At 45.0% G+C, this 21,184-nt stretch overlaps 2 protein-coding genes across 4 annotated transcripts in view; one reads left to right on the top strand and one right to left on the bottom strand.

Moving 5' to 3' along the window:
• Nucleotides 1–2,851, top strand: twist2. The gene is made up of 2 exons (XM_029137876.3): nucleotides 1–749; nucleotides 2,433–2,851. Exon 1 carries the CDS (start codon nucleotides 224–226, stop codon nucleotides 716–718), a length of 495 nt encoding a protein of 164 aa, XP_028993709.1. The 5' UTR covers nucleotides 1–223; the 3' UTR covers nucleotides 719–749; nucleotides 2,433–2,851.
• A 6,934-nt stretch (nucleotides 2,852–9,785) lies between these two features.
• hdac4 (histone deacetylase 4) overlaps nucleotides 9,786–21,184 on the bottom strand; it is an 81,816-nt gene continuing 70,417 nt past the window's right edge. For all 3 annotated transcript variants that reach the window (XM_029135702.3, XM_029135704.3, XM_029135703.3), the window contains 5 exons: nucleotides 20,129–20,247; nucleotides 19,366–19,499; nucleotides 13,188–13,272; nucleotides 12,972–13,113; nucleotides 9,786–12,875 (listed from right to left, as the gene is read on the bottom strand). In XM_029135702.3, coding sequence (XP_028991535.1) covers nucleotides 12,836–12,875; nucleotides 12,972–13,113; nucleotides 13,188–13,272; nucleotides 19,366–19,499; nucleotides 20,129–20,247 — 520 coding nt within the window. In that variant the 3' untranslated portion in view covers nucleotides 9,786–12,835. The remainder of the gene's footprint in view (nucleotides 12,876–12,971; nucleotides 13,114–13,187; nucleotides 13,273–19,365; nucleotides 19,500–20,128; nucleotides 20,248–21,184) is intronic.

Below are 21,184 nucleotides of genomic sequence, written 5' to 3' on the forward strand. Positions count from 1 at the left end.
GAAACCGGGATAAAGATTTCAAAAAAATTTTAAGACCAAAAACTTCCTGCGAGACGAGAACCGAGCCCGCGTCCCGTTCCTCCTAACGCAAGAAGCCCAGAGAGCGCGAGGCTTGAATTCGATCCTCTCCCCTTTTTGCGGATATCTACACATTTTATCAACCACGGCTTCAAAGGTGGAGCGCGTGTTTTCCTCCCTGTCCCTGCATTTCTTCAAGAAAGAAATGGAAGAGAGCTCCAGCTCCCCGGTTTCCCCTGTGGATAGTCTGGTGACCAGCGAGGAGGAGCTGGACAGGCAGCACAGGCGCTTCGCGAGGAAGAGGAGACACAGCAAAAAGTCCAGCGAGGACAGCAGCGGCAGCAGCCCGGGGCCGGTGAAACGGGGCAAAAAGCCCAGTCCGGGCGGCACCCAGACGTACGAGGAGCTGCAGAACCAGCGGGTCCTGGCCAACGTCCGGGAGCGCCAGCGGACCCAGTCCCTGAACGAGGCCTTCGCGTCTCTGCGCAAAATCATCCCCACGCTGCCGTCGGACAAACTGAGCAAGATACAGACGCTGAAGCTCGCCTCCAGATACATTGATTTCCTGTGTCAGGTGCTGCAGAGCGACGAGATGGACAGCAAGATGTCCAGCTGCAGCTACGTCGCGCACGAGAGACTCAGCTACGCGTTCTCCGTGTGGAGGATGGAGGGCGCGTGGTCGATGTCGGCGTCTCACTAGCAGCGAGACCTCCACTTTTAATGCCAAAGCGGTGGGTATCAGCGAGCGGCAGGGACGTCGTGTCATTACGCCATGAGCGCTTGTTTTTAATAGATCCTAGAATCAACCACCAAATAAACAAGCGTCAGGTTGCTTTAATAAACAAGGTCCGCGAGAGTCACGTTCAGAGATTAGGACAGCTTGTTTTCTAAATGAAGATAAAACACATTGTGAACCAGCAGCCGGTCGGAGGCGGCCGCGCGCGCGTGACAGCGCGTCTGCGCGTTGGGGGTGCTGCTGCCGCGCGTCATGGCGACAACTGATCCGTCTGATTACTTGTTGACACATTGAAGATCCCTAAAGGATCCAGTTAAACCTAAACCCATAAGTCCAGTGGAGGATGTGGAAAAACGAAGAGCGTGTTTATTTTGAGAGGGGGCCGGACGACGGGATGTGGGCGAATTAAGACAAATAATAGTTTTGGATCTTTTTCACATGCCAGGCCGGTTTATGTTGGTTCTATTTTCGACCAGAATCGCATTAAATCGGCCACTTGTGACTTTTTGCAGCAAAGCCAGTGGGTCTTTGCAGCATTTTATAATGAGCAGGCTGAAAGGCAGCTGTAGTGCCACCGCGGGTAATTTATATCCACAATAGAGCGCTTTCCTGTGTGGAGACCGCAGGAATGGGCAGCTTGAGTGGACGTGGAGGTTCACGCCAGTGCTACACGATAAAAACGGAGGCTCGTATTAAGAGGCAGTCGCGTAGTTCTGCAGGTTCTGCGGCCCGCGTCGTTCACGTTTGGAAAGCTGCAGCACAGACAAGTTAGGAGGTGTTACTGCAAATAATGGACGAGGAGGAGGAAGTCGGCGCGATGAAGGCGAATGGTCACGATTTCCACCAGCGTGACTTCACAAGATGTGTTAAAAAGATCTCGGGAACATATTTTTTAATTTAAACAAATCACAGTCAAAAAGGCCTTGACAACATCTGTATACAGTGAACGAAGAAAAGAAGGCGCTTTGATTGGAGGCCGCTCCTCGTCACACGCTTTAACTCGCCTCTATTCGAGCGTCGTTCGCTGAAAGCGGCCTGAAGCGCAGTGTTTATTTCTCGTGGCTCTGACGTGTAACGGGCCGCGCGGACGCATCCGCTCATCGGCTCCGCAGCCTTATAAACCAGCGGTGCTGCAGCGAGGACAGCACTCCGCGTCATCGTGGTGATTTACGTGAGGGAATTTGAAGGTGAACCTTTTTCTGTCAGAGTAAATCTGACTGTAATTGTCCTCAGTAAAACACGGAAGGTCCACTTTTCACCGACAGATGTTTGTTTTGTTGTAATCGAAAATAGCAAATTCAGTTTTAAGTCAGGCAAAGTGTGTTATTTAAGGACATTTCTTGACATATTTAGAAAATATATATCATTTATTGTATTGTTTTAAGGTTGGCCCGAATAACAGCAATAGTGTGTGTTGACGTTTTTAACCTGAAAACCAGAAAGGTTCTGTTCAGGTTTCAGACGTTTAAAGCACTGGACGCTCCGGCGTTTCCATATGGTTCTACTCAGCCCAGTGGCTAATAATTGATTCATTAATGACTTCCCACGTGCTAAGCGAGCCGGTGAAACAACACAACATCCTGTGACGTCCAAAGAGCCGGGCGGACGGCGCGTCTGCGCCTCTCTCGGCCGTCAGGCCTGCGTTTTTAACACGATTCCCCCTTTTCTTCCGTTGCAGACTGTTTACTTCTAAAAGGGCCGAAGACGAAAGGGATTATTGAAGAACCCGTCGACCTCAAAGGCGGAGAGACGTAACGTGACCCGCAATTACGAAGTGCGTGCGCGTGGATGCGTCTGCGGCAGACAGGGCCGTGCGGTGCGTACCCTCCGGTTGACGGCCTGCGTTTCCCCAAAACCAGCCTTTAATCGGTTCAGAAGGAGATCTATTGTGTTTTGCAAGGACTTTAAATCAAAGCATAAATATAGAACTATATAAATAAATGAGCGCATATTGTACATACCTGTACGCCTATAGCCTGTAAAGGGACCAATGCAATTTAGAGTCGTGCATGGATTTCTTTAGCAAGTCTCCAAATCTACGTCCAATGTACATTTTCTGTTTCTGTTTATTTATTAAAACACATATTTTTGAACATATACGCCTGTTTTTGTTATTTAAGTAGTAAAACTATTAATGTTGATTCGGACACAAAATAATAACATACAATTTATTGAGTCATCTCATCTAGATAAAAAAAAGAAATAATGCTTTTATTATTTAAATAAGCCTAAAACAACATTTCTCCTATTTTAAGAAAATAAAATACCAACATTATGTTGTATGTTTTTTACTACCCCCACCCCCCCCCCCCCCCCCCCCCCCCTTCCTCTCCCCTACTCCTTGTTATGGAAAGAAAACGGCGACATTAAAACAAACCACCGTAAAAATATACAGCTTCATTAACACGGGAGGAAATTCGAGCCAGTTTCACAGAGCGAGGCCTTATAAAACGCGCGTCCGCCTGAATAACAAGTAATCGTTTCAAATAGCGACGCCTCGGGGCTTTTTAACGTGCAGGGAGCCCCAGCAACAGCAGATAAGGTCGAAAATTAAAACAGAACCGGGTCCAGCTAGACGGAATTCCTTTGAATCGCACTGTAAAACATTACAGCTGTTTACATCACGTTTTCCCAGACGCGGTCAGATGCAATCTGAACAGTGAAAGGACCTCATTGTTACCAGTGTAAAGTGACGGCTGCTGCTTCAGCTCACAGGTTGGTGTCACACAGGCCGTAGCATATAAAATCTTAAAACAAAAAAGTGTAAACGCCCTTTATGTTTTAGCCGCTATTTTGAAGCCACAGTTTAATTTACAGGTTCAGGCCGCTCTGCTGTAGAAACATGTGCGCGAGCTGATTGATTTAGAGCCGGAGGAGGAAACACCTGCAGTCGAAGGGGCTTCGGCCTCGTTTCTGGGTTGTGATGATGCTGATGCACCTAAACACAACCCACTGATTTACTGGTGGTGGACTTCACCTACACTCCCATCATGAACGTGTATGAGGTGGTTTCACAGAGGAGGCATCTGAGCAAAGGGCTGCAGAACGTCTGGTTTAACGCTACTGTCTGGAGAGGGACAGTTAATGGCTTTCACTGATGTTCATGTATGGCACCTGCGTTGTTGGTACAGTGTGAGACAATCAATTATATTTTTAATATATTTTTTTTAACCGTTGCTTCTGTGACATTAAGACAAATGACACAGTCCCCTCTTTATCGGCTCCAGGGAATTTGGTTGAGATTCAGACGCACACTGGATCAATAATCACATTTGTTATAATGTGATGCACTTTCATAAGAAATCAGATGAGTGCTTTTCAAAGATGGATGGATGCCACAGTGCACAGTCACTCTTGGCACGGTGGTCCCTGATGCTATTGCTCAGCCCTTCCCACTGGGGCAGCTTATCCATAGGAGCCGTTTGATACCTGCTCATTATCCTGGGCCCTCACAGCTGAGCAGCACACAATCACCCAGGGGCCACCGCTCCAGCGGCGCGAGAGATCCAGATGTTTCCCGTAAAATCAGACGGAAAAAGCTACAAAACTTTAATTTGCAGTAAAGAGGGAATAAAGTAAAGGTTTACACTCCGTGTGCCTCAAACGGTCTTCTGTGTTCGTCTGGTTCAGTAAAAAAGCCCAAGGTTAGTCCGAGACCACTCTGGAGGCCGATGTCGGCGCGACTGAACTCGCAGTGTGTGTGTGTGTGTGTGTGTGTGTGTGTGTGTGTGTGTGAGGCTGAATGTCAGCTGTGCCGGTCACCGCCACGCAATAAACAGGTTTAGTCAGACTTCAAATATTTCTTAATTACTGATTTTTTCCCTCTTCTATTGTTTGCTGCGTACCATTACTTTGCCAAGGCATTAATTATTAATAACGACCTGTAATTGCTTTGTATTTTGTGATTCATACTTAAAGTCCATTTTCTATCTATATGTCTTTGTGTTGTAAGACACACGTTTGACTTTCTTAGAGCAGCGCACGTAATTGTGCTTTGGCTTCGGCGCCTGTGACGTTTCAGCTAATGGAGCAATGGATCCCGGTGCATATGGAATAGTGAGCGAGCCTCACACAGAGCGTGGAGCGCGATGCCTCTCATCTGAACCTGGCAGAGCCTCGGCTGTCAGGGCCGGATGCTGAGGAATTAGCCCAGGCTCTGGCCTTTCTCCGCAGCTCGTCTCCGCCTTTCCTTCATTCCATCGTTTAATCAGGGCCCCTAAGACTTTGATCCGGCGCAGAAGGGCCCCCACCACATTATCATCAGGCCTTGGGCTGGTGGTTTTATTTCGCCCGAGACGGAGCGAGCGCACAAGATGCATTTGCAACCGAGTGCTGTATTATCTATCGTCAATCTTTTGTTTAATTGACTTGAAATTTAATCATCTGATCTGGCCCACGTCCTCAGACATCTGGGACGAGCACAGCGTGCACTCGCTTTTAACTGAGTTACAGGACACTTCATCACATATTGAAGGTGTTTACACTGATATGCATGACAGTGATGATCACTACAGGATGGATGCAGGAACTGCTGGACTGAGGCTGAGATGTCAGATGATACCTGGCAACGCTGCAGCTCCTGTAATGCACCTTAAATCAAATGCTGCAAAAGCTGCAGGTATTTTTGATTTTATCCACATTTTTAAATGTTTGGTTCAGCAATCAAAGCCCTTCAGGTCTGTTTTACAATATGGAGCGTAGGTTTTATTATTTATTTCCACAAACCCATGTGTCATGTTCTTGTGTCCCTCTGTTTGTGATCACTGTCACTCAGACTCCCCACACGCAGAGAGATAGAGAGAGAGAGAGAGAGAGAGAAAGCGAGCGAGCGAAAGAGAGAGAGAGAGAGAGAGAGAGAGAGAGAGAGAGCGAGCATGAAATACATTCACGTCTGCGCTGATGCATTCGAATGCTCGGTGGAATATGTCGTGTGGGGTTCAGGTGTCTTTCATGACTGTCCAAACACAGGCTGCTCTTAACAGCGTGTGCACATGCGGTTTCAATCTGCAGAGTTTGGGTGAGGTTCAAAAATAAATGTGATTATTTGGGCGATAAATAAACAAAGCCAGGAAAGAAATCACGAGTGACGTAAGTGAGTTCTGACTCAACTCTGTTTTGCTGAGCATCCACAACGGACTGAGACTGTGCTGCATTGCTCTGCATGTGTTTGTGTGCAGCACAAAGACATTAAAGACAGCAATGTCTTTGCAGAGGGTGGTTTTATAATAGCACGGCCTCCACTGTGGCTTTGAGCCAACCATTTCTGGGCAGAACCTCATCCGTTCATTTCTTTTCCTTTATCCATTTGCATCTAAAAATCAGCTCCAGCGTCCTGTTCACCTTCAGCTGTGAAACTGGACTCGGCCCCAGGCTGGACGAGAGATGTGGGAGGTTTGAGGGGCAGCAACCCAACTTCCTCTAACCTCCTGCTTTGTGCTTCATTAGCACCGATGATGACCACAGGGGTCGGCGGAGGTCACAAGGTCACGCCGGTTCAGGAGCCAAGCCACCATTTATTACTCACTATAGTTGTCTGTTCGCTTTTAGGAGGTGAAGACAGGATGTTGACCACCTTGTCTCAGCATCAAACTAAAGCAAACAGTGAACTGAACAGGGAAGCGTCTGCTGCACATTTGGGGGAGAGGAACAAAACCACAAGACAATCAAAAATTTGAACTTCACTAAAAATTCAGAAGCTAATTTAATACAAACACATGCTGATTGGGCAGAAAGAATGAACATGATCTACATACAGCAGACCTCTGTGTAAAACTGGGCCTTTATGCCCAGTTGTGTGTTTAATCATTGACCATCCAATTGTTATCTTTTATTTAAAAACTAATTGATTCATTTATCAGTGCAATTAATGATAAAGGGTAGTAGGATGACCTTGAGTGACCTCATCCATGTCCTGTACAATTCCTGTCCTGACCTCACTGTCTGCAGAAGCTCATCGCGGCCTCGTGTGTTCTGACCCGTCTGATGTGAGTGCACGCTCAGCACCAGACTAAACACATACGGTAGCAAGACTAGCAAACGCAGCACAGCCTTTCAAATGCACTACGGGCCACAAGTCCCAACTGGACCGGTGGAACGTCCCATGGAAAGCAAACGCTGAGCGAATCGTGAACTATCCCTGCTTCCAAATCCAAAACTGGAAATTTGACTAATTTTCAACATTTGAACTGGCGTTCTGCACGAATCGGCTTCTCTTTCGACACCGAAGCCCAACACACAAGTGAGCGCGCGTGTGTGTTGATGATTTCAAACTGATTCTAATATCGCTCATCTGTAATTAGTTTTATTTGTCATCCGAGCAGCTGGCCAAAGCCTCATCGGCCGTTTCCACTCAGCCGACCCTGCAATTAAAAAGCGCTGTGATGAGCACAGCTGGAAGGATGAGGCCTTTTTTTACGCATACGGGTGGCCGGGTAATGACAGAGCGAGCTGACAACGGCCGACGCTGCATGAAGACGAGCCGCCGCAGACCAGAACGCCGCCGCAGGCGAGCGGGAGGGAAAATAGATAGGGGGGTTTTCCCAGATTTCATCGCTTACTGATATTTCTGTCCTTTGTTGTGGCCGGGAGGCGGCCATCTTGTGGGCTGGCCTTTGAGAGTCAGAAGTAGCAGGGCTCCACCTCGCCGCTGACCTGACCTCTGTGAGGTCACGGGGGGGGGGTTGCGCGTTGCTACACGCCGACGGTGACGAACGCCGAAGGTGAGACAGTGAGTCTGCGTGTCAACAGCCGGGTCGACCCAGCATCTCCACCCCAGAAGGCCCATAAAGAACACATTCCCCGCTTTCACGCCAGCCATTTTTTCTTACTCCTGGGAGCCTCCAGGGCTCTTTTTAGCGTCGGTATGATGGTAAATATTGTTCCTCGTGTCTCCGTTTAACCTCGCTCTCTCAAGGAACAAGAGACGTGCTCCCGTTTTGTTTGCTTTCGACTCAGCGTGGTGTCTCAGGGTCCCGTGATTTACAGAGATCGTGACGAGCCTACAAAGCCCGGGGCTCCGGAGTTATTTACACGGCCACTCACTAAATTCTGAGCTGGACAGGGAAGCAGTGGAATGTGTGCTTACTCGAGGGGAGGTAAGACTGGATGGGCTTTGTTTGCTTTCGCAGTGTTGTCTTAGCGTTAGTTCCACCACCAACACTGATTCACCGCTGTTTATTTGGACACTAGCTCAAACCTTTGGCCCGTCCAAATGGGTGGTTAATCCCAGTTAAAGCTACTGTGGGACCCTTGGGGACTTCCCTTCATTGCTGCCTCCCTCTGGACATAAAAGGAAACTTGGTTACATTTTACACATGTACATCTGTTTAGTCTTTCAGTAATATTAGTGCAAAAACTCTTTGGGAGCTGAGAACTGTCTCACCTGAGTAGACTGGATGAAGCTGTCATGGCTGCTTCAGCTTTCCAACGATTTGATCCACAACTTATTACTTAAAAGATTCTGAACAAAAGTGAATTTTCCATGTAAACACCTGCTAAAAGGTTGTTTCTTCAACATAATCATGACTGATGGCACTATTAATGCAGTTTGGATTAATCTGACATCTTGTTCTTATGTTCAACAAAATTCTAGCTTTTGAACTAAAGTGCGGAAATGCCAAGAGCCATGAGTTTGTCGCATTTTCCAGCATGTGATCTTGTGTTACAGTACATTATGTCAAAGCTAGCTTGGCCTTAGTAAACACCACTGCCTTAAATTAAATTCTGCACGTGTGTCCCGTTTTATTTTGTGCGAGGCCACATTCTCATCCTCAAGAAGTAAACATGTTTTTTGTGCCGTTAAAACCCAGGAACTAACAATATTAACATAAAAACCAGACATTACAGCTTTTTTTTCAAAACAATACTTTATATTGTAGATGTCAACATGTTAGAGCCAAGAAAATGTACTTTTTCTGTAACAATGGTGGAACAAGTCAAAAACATAACTGATAAAAAAAGAATATGCATTTTATACATATGTAAACCTAGAACTGTTTTTGAACCACAGTGGTCATAAAGTTAACTGCCTTTTATAATGGAATAGACAACTGTAACAGTGGGAAGGGCATCTGGGTGGAGCCCTTTGATAAGTCCAGATGTGACAGGAACACAACCTGTTCATCAAAGTTCATCAAAGTCACATCTAGCCTGGTGGAACTGTCCATTCTGTCCATGCAGTTTACAAAGCGTCCCTCTAAAACAATTTGTTTTCTACATAAATACAATAAAATGTCTGTGTTACAAGTGCTAGATACATTGTCCTTTTTTTGTAAAATATTTAACTTAAGTCTTTCGGGTTCGATGATTCAATTTGCTACAGGTAAAAGCACAACATGGGACACAGCACAGAGCTCTGCCCACCGGAAACAAAAGAGCGGTCAATGAGACGTGACAGTCTGGATGCAGTCAAAGTAGTAATGTCCTTCAGTGCTCAAACTCTTGCGCTGATATGTGGTGTGACACATAGGTACAGTAGTGCATACAGACAAATGGATCATGCAGAGAGAGAGAGAGGAGGAAAGCACGTAGTTGGACCAGCCCGCCTAAATAAAACAGACATTTCTTGGACATGGCTGGACTGACCTACGAGGGTTCAAAGAAAAACCTGCCCCCTCCTCAGAGATGGAAATTACAGCTAAACGGAATGCTGCCGCTGCCGCCTTTTTGTTACTGGACATTGTGTTACGACGCAGTGAGGACAGACGCTCAGAGAAGCCAGAGGCTGCTAGTTTTGGCTCCCTCTCGCAAACCAAAGCATTCAATAAGCAGAAAACCCATGAATGGCACCGCTGTGCAAAGGTTTCTGGGAATGTTCTGGGGCGGGTTACCGAAAAGCATCTGATCAACACGCACTGAGGCGTGTTAAGGTGATATTCAGAACAGCGCGTCTCAGCCACAAATGCTGTGCTGTCTCACGTATTAAATATGATCATTTTCATACGCTGTGCAAAGAATGACAGAAGAAACAAGACAGGGACGCTGTGAAGGTTTCTGTGGGGGTCAAGGGTCATACACAGAAAAATCACAAATATTACACATGTGCTAAAATCATACAGTCAAAGAAATGTAAAGATATGATGCCCTACTCATTTTAAACGCTGTAACCTCTTGTATCTACTTAATAGCACACAAAATATTCCTTTGTTCTTCCAAAATGTACAGTGGAAGATGCGTGAAAGAGTCCCAACGTGTCTTTTGACCTCTGGCTACAGTATCTGCAGGAGCCTCTGAAACGGATCCTGTGCAGGGTTCTGGTTCTGAGAGATGCGTTCGTATTGAATCAAAGGTGCTTCTGCAGGACGTGACATCATTTGTCATTTTACGTCGGATACATTCAGTCAAAATGATACAATGTTCTTTATGCAAGAGTGAACCAACTTTACACAGAACATCAGAGCATGGATTGAAATAATTGTTCAAATAAAACTAAGTACAGTGGGCTTGGAAAGTGTATAAAGACTTTGTGGAATGATTGGCTTATTTCATCCATCTACGTATTTTTTATCCCAGCCACTTTTCCTCTTGGGGCCTCAGTGGTCATGGGCCCCACAGCAGTTCTCACTCAGCAAACACCCTGGACACAGTCCATCACAGGGCCAGAAAAACATGACCATCTGAGTCGTTTCAATTCAAATGCATCCTTGCCAATGCTTTTTTTTTTAAATGTCAGAATTGAAATGGAATTGTAAAGGAAAAAAAAAACAGATCACCACTTCGGCCACTGCTGAAATTTGTGGAAAATGAAATTTAAATTTTGTTGCTTTTTTGGTGCCAGCCAAAATGTGTGTTTTATGTGTGTGGCTGTAGTAACTCGAGCCCCAGCGGTAACAATGTCAAAGATAAATAAGGTCACAAATTAGTGATCAGTGTTGAAAGACAATAAGACAAGCAGTAAATGCTACTCAGCATGTAACCAGCTATGGTGCGTTCAGTAACACCCGGAAGGTCCAACTGTTAGACCGGTTAGAAGTAGCATTTGTCCATGACAGCTTCAAAAACAAGATCATAGTATTATGATGTATAGATATATATATATGATATACTGATTTCTTTTTATATATAAATCTACTATGAACAGACTGTAAATACACAATTGTCCATCGTTATACAAAGTAGAAAGATTTGCATCTCAACCGTCTCGCTAAAAAACCTTGAGCCCCGAAAAAGTCCATTCAAAAAGATTCGGAACTCTCACCGGCTGTGAAACTGTCGCCTGTACAACGTAAGGGAGGAACCGAGTGCACAAAAACCAAAGAAGGCATCGTGAGCCAGAGAACAGACATGGATGAGAAAACCAATCCACAAAGGCAGAGCAGTCATTGACGAATGTGTGTGGCAGGAGCACTCGGGATCAGTGTTCTATTTACAGTCAACAACAGTAAACACAGCAGGTCTCTGTTTCTGACCACTGGAAAAGATATTGGACTTCTGGATGGAACAAAAAGCAAAGGTACAGCAGTTGCCCAGAAACAAAACACAAGTTGGAAGGATGGTTCCAGATGGGAAGGGCTGTGGTTGGAGTATTGTCACCGTCAGACATTTAAAAAAAAAAGTTTTTCCTGACAAATTGGAAAACCTGATTCCAAAACAACCAGGTGGGTGGTTGGCGTGTTGTATAGTCTAGTACCAGGATTGTGTGCTGATATTCATTGTAGTTTAAGTTGAGATTCCAATCAGTGAGAACACCCAAATTCAAATGTCCTGTTTTGATACAACCAATATCAAAGGATTCAGATTTAAGGCACATTAGTAGTTTTTTTAGTGTTTAGATAAAAAGACGGCAGGAACCCCACTCTACGGGATCCTTCACCTGCAGCACAGTTGGAGCTACACAAACTACATAACGCTACACTCTACAATATTTATGAAGAGCAGCTTGTGCTTCATTGGAGGGGAATAGATGTAAACACACCTGTCTCGTGGCTCTGGACATTTGGGGAGCAGATGTGCTTAACACTGGGCGTGAGTGCAGCCCAGGAACCCCCCTGTGGAAACTCCCAGGTGGTACGGCCCTTGTTACCGCAGCCACACGCCCGTCTTAAAGACGACACTGGTCTGACACATGATCTGCAAGCATTTAAAAAGGGTTTTCTGCATTATGTGCTTGTCTTCGTACAGAGATGATGCACTAAGTATTACATATTTCAGGATCTGAAAAGCCTTGTAGTGTTCAGATGTAGTGTTACAGTGCAGTGCATGCTAGTTCACCTGTGGCCAACTGTATCATCTCACCTCAAACTCCTCACACAATGAAACCAACTCCAACTTGTGGCTGGGAACGACCTTCTACGCTGAGGGTGATGACGGTGGGGGTGTGGCTATAGGGAGACAGTAGGCTGGCTGCAGGGAATTACAGGTAAACATGCCACAGTCGTCTAGTCTATGTGCCAACAACATGCAGCCATTGGATGTCTTACCAGGACAGAAGGGTTTAAGGGGTTGGGGAGAAGAGTTTTTATCCCCAAAGCTATTTTTTAAGGCAAAGCTCTATCACATTTCAACACAAAATGCTTTGAAACCCAGGTAAAAAAAAAGGCACAAACACACAGTCTTCCACTATCAGTCGTTTTCCAATGAAAGCACCTGCCGATACTTCTCGTCTGTGATCTGCAGCCTCCTTGGCAAACAGCAGGGAACCGCACCGCGTTGTTCCTTTCGTGCGGAATGATCCATCTTTAGTGCAGAGTTACAATCACATCAGCGCTGATGAAAGCCACACAGAGATAAAGCACGGAAAAAAACGGAGCGGCGAGATAAGTAGATGGATGCAGGTCGTCCGTGCTGCCACTGGCATTCAGAGAGCGCACGTGAGAAAAAGCAGTGGTGCTCCAGGTCGTCGCAGAGGGAGGGAGGGAGGGAGGGATCGTTGAATCAAACCCCGTACGCCCAAAGTCTTGAGACGAACGCGAAACGCTGATCACCCTCCAGTGTTTCGGTTGCCGTCCGATGGCCACGGTTGTCAGCTGTGCTGCGATAGAACGTCACGTACTGTACTGTGGCCGAGTTGAAAACAGAGGAGTGGCATCTAAATAGAAACTGGCAAAGGTAAAGTGTGAGTGGTCAAAGATGGAGGAGAGTTCTTTACATAGGAGCTTCCTCCTCCATTGGTTCCTCCTCAGCCCTGTAGGAGACACAGTACAACGCAGTGCTCATTACGGTGCTACTGTCACACATTAGCATCGGTCGAAAAACAGAGCGCGGCCCGCGCGTGTCCCACCTCTTTCCAATGTGCTTGCTGGCGACGGACAGCGAGGCCATGGCCGACACCGTCTCGGCCTCCTCCGCGTCGCGCCGCAGGGCTTCGCTCAGGGAGCAGCCCAGCGTGGAGGCGACGCGATGCAGCGAGCGCCAGTGTTTGCCTGCGGGAGACGCACGCTTACAAAACCAGACACGTGGTGCACTTTTCGGCCTTGTTGTACTGTAATCCACTCACTGTGAGCTTCAACAACTGTCTCCATGGAGCGCACAGCGTTGGGGTTGGGCCTCTGCTGCAGCACCTCATCAGGAATAGGATCCAACTACAACAAAAGCAAAAATAGGATTTCAACACTTTCCCAGACTAATATTTAAAACAAAGAATGGAGCCGCACATTATACAGTAACAGCATCGCTCTAATATCTATAATGAAGTGAACCCACAAGCAGTCACATCACCTGCGTGCATTAGACGTGTAGAGGCATTAATGGCTACGTGTGACTGACAGGTGTTCAGAGCCAGAGTACAAGAAACCTCACTGGATCTAATGTGGTTTCCTTCTGCTTTTGAAGCTGGACCACAGCCCGGGGTTCGAATCTCTCCAAGAGGTGGGAAACAAAGTCAAGCTGCTGACACAATAGAAAATAGACCTGCAGATGGACACATCCTCCCACTCACAAGAGCAGCGCTACCCTCTGACACCAGCTACAATGCGCGCATTGTACCGCGTCCCACTAGCACACTGCAGATGCGCAGCAATGGAAAGTGCCTCATACGTGCATGAACATCCACACCTCAGGGAAACAAAGGGAGCGAGGCTGTTTGCAAATGATTCAATTTTCCCTGCGCGCATGACACTGTCTCATCCTGTTTTGTCGAACAGGGATCGCTCAGATCCATGTTCCAGTGTAGATGACACACATCACATTAGTCTCGAACATATCCACAATAGAATAAAGGATGATTTGCGAAACACATGAAGAGAAAAAAAAAAAGATTTGGCATTTAGAATTGGGAGAATAACGCAAGAGAGAAAAGGAAAAGCCACCTCTGGTTGGACTCACTTGGCTGAAGTTGGAAGTTTTCTTTTAATTAAAACAAATAGTGTGTGGGAGGGGTCTGCAGAGGCTGAGGGAAGTCTGGGGAGAGCGATACTTTAATCCTGCTGTGGCACGACAGGCCACATCATACACACAGGAATGGACAGCGGTGCGTGCACAGACACACATATATGGTTTGAGCATGAATATTGACATAGGTGTATACGCTTTATGGCTTTATACTCCGATGCAGAGCTTCGAATAAAGGACGCTTCATGTGAGTGTTACACCCTGCGCTGTGCTTTCTGCCATGAATAACGCACTTTGTGCCGAGTAGCGTGCAATTGTAAAAAGCGTGCTTCGGCCAAAGAGCATCCCTCTGAGCTTTAGTGCTTTTGGCCTGGTGAAAAGTCACACACACACGCTCTCGCGCACACCTGGGAGCTTCCCAGAAATTTCACCCAGAAACTTGGAGGTTCAAGCGTTCGGGAAGAGGCAGCAACACGTATTCGACATCTCCCGTCTCACAATTTCCCAGACGGTCCGGGAACTCCCATCCTCCTTTCAATCCACTTAAGAGTTTTCCAACCTCCAGGCTGCAGACGCCAAAGTCTCGCCATAACCTTAGCCAGTCCCAGCCCACAGCTACCTACCCCATGCTAGCCCAGCTTCCTGTCAAGGAAGGGTCAAGGGTTCTCCGGGGTTTCGTGGGGTTCACCTCAGAGCAGAGTTGAACGGGGGCGGCCTGTCAGCTTGATTGACAGCTGGGCCTCACGCTTATAAACTTTAATGGCTCTTGTCAGGGGCCCCCACCTGGCAGGTATGGCAAACACACTAGCATGGGAACTAGCATATATTCATCTCCCACTTTAAACACAAAGAGATTTGTGTTTGACTTTAAGGTCCTGTGTCTTTACACAATTATACTGTGTGTGCAGCAGGGTTTAAAATAAAGAGAAATGTCCTGTCTGAGAAAACGTATAGTTCTGTGTAACACAACAAAGGTCCAAAACAGCTGAGGCACCATGAACAGCTGAAGAGCTGAGAGTGAAAAATGCAAACATTCCACAGAGAGGCTGACACCAAAACAGTGGAAAGTAAAGATATTCCGGTTGTTCAGCAAAAGGAAAGTGCACAAGGCATTCATTGTTTACTGTTGGGTCTATGTGCATGCGTTGGTGCTCATTAAAACGGGCTGATTATGTTATGCTAACTGAACATGGTAATGATGTGTATTGTGCAAATCAGGTGACCTTTTCGGAAAGGGTGTAGGTTTAGCCTTCAGTTAGGGGGTGGGGGGGCAAATTGTCAGGCCCAAGGGGGACAGGTGAAGTCGAGCGTCTTACTGTAACTGGAGTGTAAACACATCCAATAACCTCATTGAAAGCTGGTAGCAATTAACGTATTAGCCTGTTGTTTATCAAATAATTGCTAACAACCACGGTTTAAGTCGGGCCAACATCTGTTTGAGAGCAATCACCAATTAATCCTGGGTTCAGAGTTGACTAGTGGAGCTGCCAATGCATCATTCATGAGCTATTTAACTAGAAGGCCTTCGAAATTGCACACTGCAGTGGTGGAGGTGAATAAAAAAGCCCGGGAAGTCCATTCAGCAATTTTCATCCTCCTCCTCGCCAGCTAATTTGAGCTGCTTTCAAAGGAAACCCAATGCTTATTATAGCGAGGCTTGACTTGACCTGCCAATAAAAGCACTGATATATTTCTTACTTGTGAGTAGTAAAACACTGGAAGTACAAAATATATAGGAGCATGAGGGAAACTCTGCAACCTCCAAAATCTGCCACTTCTACGTAGTAAAAGTGTTTATATAAACACAAGAATATTTATGATTTCCTAAACGTCTATGAGTTATGTCACTTCACATTTTTCTTATACAACTCCAGTCTATAGCAAGTGATACAGGAATACTGCAAATTGTGGGTCATTCCAAGACTTACTGGCATATACTGCACAGTGTCACTCAGCCTCTATTTTGTGGCTTGAGCGACAGTAAATGCTATTGTTAGATCAAAAAGTTCTGTTATGGTGACGTCTTGGGTTCTGGACGCTTCCAGACAATACAAACCCAGTCAGTTTAAAGCATCACAAACAAAAGCACAGCTGACCGGCAAATCCAGCTGTGGTCCCATCCCTAAGCCTACTCATTTTCTCTATTCAGACTCAGCCACACACAAAGGAAAATATAGACTTTTTTTAAATAAAAACAAATAATGGACCTGTTGTTACAGTAAGGTATACATAGTGGCTCCAGCTATCTGGTGAAGCTACAATAACCATTAATTCCTGGCTTAATATTTCTATGACATCCAAGGCTGTTACAAAAGTGTCTAAGAACACACCAGGCCATTTTTCTCCTCCACTAGCTCAATTCCCTGGCGATGCTTTCCAACTGCATTCCACGTCCATTACAGAGGCCTACGCTGAGATTATGATAAAAACACTTGCTTCCTGTGGTTTTGATCTGATCGTGACCGTTTTAGCCTCTTTTTCTCGTTGCTATCAGTTATCAAAGCTCCACACAGTTAAATGATCTGCCTTTGTTCAAACAGCTGACAACAGCTAATTGGTACAGTACAAGTCACGAGAACTCCAGGTCTATTACACCCCCCCGCATTTTAGTTGTTCGTCACTTTATCTGAGCATCTCTAGGTAATGAGGCATTCTGTGCAACTCCTACCGTAAGACTCATGTCATGGCTCTGGTAAATGTTCCTGCACAAATAAGCTCTGTGATGCAATGCTGATACTACGGTTGGTATTATAGGATATGCTGCATTGAATTCAATCAAACAATACAAAACTGTTTACACTGTGTAGAGAATAAAAGTACAAATCCATACTGTTCCTCAGCTGATGAGTACAGTGGTGTCTACAGTTGCTTCCCTCCAAACTTCAAATGATCACTCAATTTCCCTTTATTATGTGACCCACCGGCCCAGGCTGACCCTGCTGAAAGAAGTGTGAGGGTAACCACTTTCAGATGTGTCCCAGAGATGGGGCCCTGGTTGAGAGGGTGAGAGAGGTGTCCTGCAGGGCCAGGGCAATTGACGAACCCTGCCTCCTGCCTATTTTCGAATTTTCAGCTCCCCATGGCACCCATTGAGTGACCCCTTCTAATCCCCTGCTGAGGCCGGTGCACTGCAGGCTGTTGAAACCCAAGAAGCACAGCCCTTGATCCAATTTATTATTTGTGCACTAAGACAGTCTTGTGAGCCAGGAGAGCGTCCTTCAAACTGAACGTCCTCGGTGAAAACCTAACTTAACAGCAAACAGCATCCACCCCGCTGAGGTGTCTTCAGTGGAGACTTTCCCAGCTGTGATGGCAGTATTGTGTAACTTTGAGTCACTGGTGGGCACAGTACAGATAAACATAGTTGTAAACTTTAAGCCTGTTGTTTGTGCTTTTCCTTTCTCATGCAAATTCTTCTCCAGCAGAGCTCTGACAGGAGCGTTTTCTTGCTTTACCTACAGCTTCAGTCTGTCCAGTTGGAACTTCAAAGATCCTGCATTGTTCATCTGCCTGTGGTGCTTAGTGTCCTCATGTTCCACAGACGGTGGACTGTTTGGTTGCAGTGGCTGACTTTTATTAGCATGACCCTTTGTTATGTGTTTATTTTTTTGCTCTAGTTCCAAGATCCCAGTGGAACAACTCTATGCAGTTTCTTTTATAATTCCAAGAATTCATAGCTTGAGTTGTCTGGAGAGTTGTTACAAGAGGGATGAGCAGATACCGAAATGGTCCATGCAGATAAAGAACACTTTAATACATTACTTATGATATCTCTCTCTCTCTCTCTCTCTCTCTCTCTCTCTCTCTCTCTCTCTCTCTCTCTCTCTCTCTCTCTCTCTCTCTCTATATATATATATATATATATATATATATATATATATATATATATATATATATATATATATATATACATACACACATTGACTATTTCATCAATTGGATGTAGTCTGAAGATCTATTTGAACATATACATTTACCACTGAAGGACTTATATATCTCACATAATACAACACATTATTAGCTTACATCTAGATTACTTCTATATCACAGCAATGTAAAATGTAAAATGTTTGGACAGGAGATAATGGATTTAGCAGGTACAGCAACCATTCCAAAGATAACCAACACCCTGAGGGAGTGCTTGTGGTTTGGGCTGCAGCCATTCTTAAGAGTGGTCCCCATCTCAAAATAAAAGAAGTTAATGCTGTTAAGTCTGGATATTCACACAGTACATATCGTATGTACACGTTACTTTCTAAAAAGAGTTAAACAAGAAGTCAAGTTTGTCTATGGGATGACTGTGAAAATGTCTAAAGTGTCTGGACTGCACTTTCCCTTTTGACCCACATTCATCCCAATCACACATATTCCCCTGAGGCGCAACAAAGATCTTGGCCAATCATCAGATCATGTGATCACAGGTTACCTAGATTGTAAATTTCTGGTTTAAATTCATTTACAAAGGCAAGTGGTCCCTTGCCAATTCCCATAAAGCTCTATTGTATACCTTCATTTAGAAGTCAACTAACATCATGGATGGATAATCTGCTGGAGCAAGTGAGGCTGAGCAGCCCTTCCAAAAAGCACCCCAATGTCTACGTACGTTAGCTGGAAGCAGTGAGTGGGTGACTGTGGGGAGCTGCTATTCTGATGAAAGCAGTGACTCAGTGTCAGTGACTGCTCAGTTTCACAGGCCGACCAACGCACTACCACAGCTAACCCTCTGCCTGGAAATCCTCTCAAACTTTGTGTGCATGCGTGTGTGGTATTCCCAAAGACAGAGTGACAAACAGAAAGTGAAGAAAAAGTGGTTTTAACGCAAAACAGTACTGCTCATGATTGGTAATTTATTTCTACATTTGTTACCATTTACTCATTTTTAGCACTTTTTTTCAACATGATCTATAATGTCAGACAATATCACCCCCTCCTGGAAATACAGCCAGGGACTAAAAGTCTAATTTCAAAATTTGTAATACCAATCAGAAAGGTTCACGCCAACACAAAAACAAAATCAATTTCCTGTAGGTTGACTCTGTGGCAAATAAACAGAAACTACTGTTGCTATAAATAAGATAGATACTCACTATTCACTGACTGTTGCAGCATAAACAAACTTGCATTTAGCATTTGGTTGGAATTAACAGGAATATTGGACAAAAAAGATCTACAGTAGTTTAACAAAAAAGCCTTGACCGTTCATGCAACAGGGTAACATATATATATATATATATAAAGTGTGCTGGGTGTGCCAGCCACATGTGTACTGCATGTTGAATCCTAGTGCCTTGCTTAAGGACATTCTGATGGTAATGTATCCATCCTCCTTTCAGTTCTCAACTTACCTCATTGCCAAGCAGAGCAGAGACGCAGGCTTCAGAGGCATCGCATATGGCCGTGAGGTCGTGACCCCCCTCCAGGGCTAGCACCAAGCGCCCGCCTGCCAGATCCATCAGCTGCCTGGTCAGGTAGCCGAAGCCTGTGCACACAGGAAATGACAGCAGAGAGAGGGTAGAGGGAAAGAAGAAGAATTAGACAAGTGAGCACGGCTCTTCAAGCGCGGACTTCCTTTTTGGATATTGTTCAAAGAAAATAGCAAAATAGCGGGCTCGAGAATGGATGAAGAAGGGGTGACTGCATCAGAGAGAGGGAGAGAAAACGAGTGCTCTGTGGATTTACTGGGGGCCAAAAAACAAGCCCTAATATGAGCCAGGTTTAATTTTAATAAGTGTGGCTTTGCGGTAAGGCTTGGTCACAGTATTTGATCTTTTTTTTCAGGAAGGGCTTTAATATATGCATTCAGCCATACTTTCTTCTCACTTGAGTTTTACCCATAGACCCTCTTCCTGCAATCTTTCCTAAACCACCCATATCTCCCCCTTCACCATCAAGTCTCCTCCTCCTGACAGTTTGCTGGTATGGTTTGTACTAAGTGAATAACGATAGTGGTTGTGGATCATTCCACAGTTTAAAAATTGACATCTTACATGAGACATGCCAAACGTGTGCATCGAAATCTTTGCATGCACAAAGAGCAGCGTTTGAGTCAACACAGTGATGGAAAAAAGTCAATTAAATTGAGTGAATAAGTGAGTGATCAGTACTTACATTTGGCTGTCAGCCTGTATCCTCCCAGGGGTGGAGCATGCCCATCCACCGCATCAAAGCCTGACGATACCAACACCATGTCTGGGGCAAACTCATTTGCGATGGGCATAACTATGGTTCTATTAAAAAAACATCAAGAAAAAAATAACCTTAGCAGTTTGTCTGTCACTTGGGCCGGTGTATTTTTACTGCCCTATATATTATCAGGTATTTATACACATACAGTATTTTTATCCCTTGCCAAATAAATGGTGACTTCTGTGATCTCTGACTTCCAAAAAAAAAAACATTTCTAAAACCAGAAGACAACTGTTATGAGTTGTCTCTATTCTATTCTAACTCCAGGATACGCTGTGTTCAGGTAAGCAAGCTAAATGTAATTGTTGCTGTGCATGAAGTCACTTTTTATTTTTTTATTCCCCTCCAATGGTTTTCAGGGCAAACGTCCTCTTAATGAGTTTGTATGTATGGTATGTGTGTGGCAGAGAAAATGACCACATGCCCTTTTTGAAGTGGAGTGTTTGGGAATTTGTAGGTAGGATTACACTAAAAAATGTTAAGTAGGAAAAGAAAACGGAAGGATGAATATAATTACATGTGTGTATGTGAGTTAAGTGCGGAGGATAATTCTAACACTGCATGGGTGTGGTGAATAAAAGGCTGTTTGTGTACAATCTTCATCTTACACACAGCTGCTAGGGAGAGATCACGGAAGAATAGTCTCGTCTATATCGATTGGGGTTAATATAACTTTTAAAGTGATTATTTGTTTGTCCATTCGATAACTACTTTGATAAACAGTTTTGCTGTAATTTATATTTAGTTACTGTAGGTTATGCATAAAAGTATTTTGTGCCATCACATTCTGGTTTAGCATGATTGAGGATGTCTCACTTAGTTCATAAATAGTTAGACTTCCCAGATGGCAAAACAAGTGGCTCCTTCTGATTTCAATGTGGGACCTCAGGTTTGACACAGGAATTTTTTTAGGGTCTGGTATATTTGGGCAAGCTGTGTTTTGGTGAGGTCTGTGAGTGACGGAGTACCACAGGGTTC

The sequence above is a fragment of the Betta splendens genome, chromosome 21, assembly GCF_900634795.4.
Source record: "Betta splendens chromosome 21, fBetSpl5.4, whole genome shotgun sequence".
Taxonomy (NCBI): Eukaryota; Metazoa; Chordata; class Actinopteri; order Anabantiformes; family Osphronemidae; genus Betta; species Betta splendens.

What these genes read in the sequence shown, in the direction of transcription:
- twist2 (XM_029137876.3), top strand. Translation starts at nt 224, where the DNA reads ATGGAAGAGAGCTCCAGCTCCCCGGTTTCCCCTGTGGATAGTCTGGTG.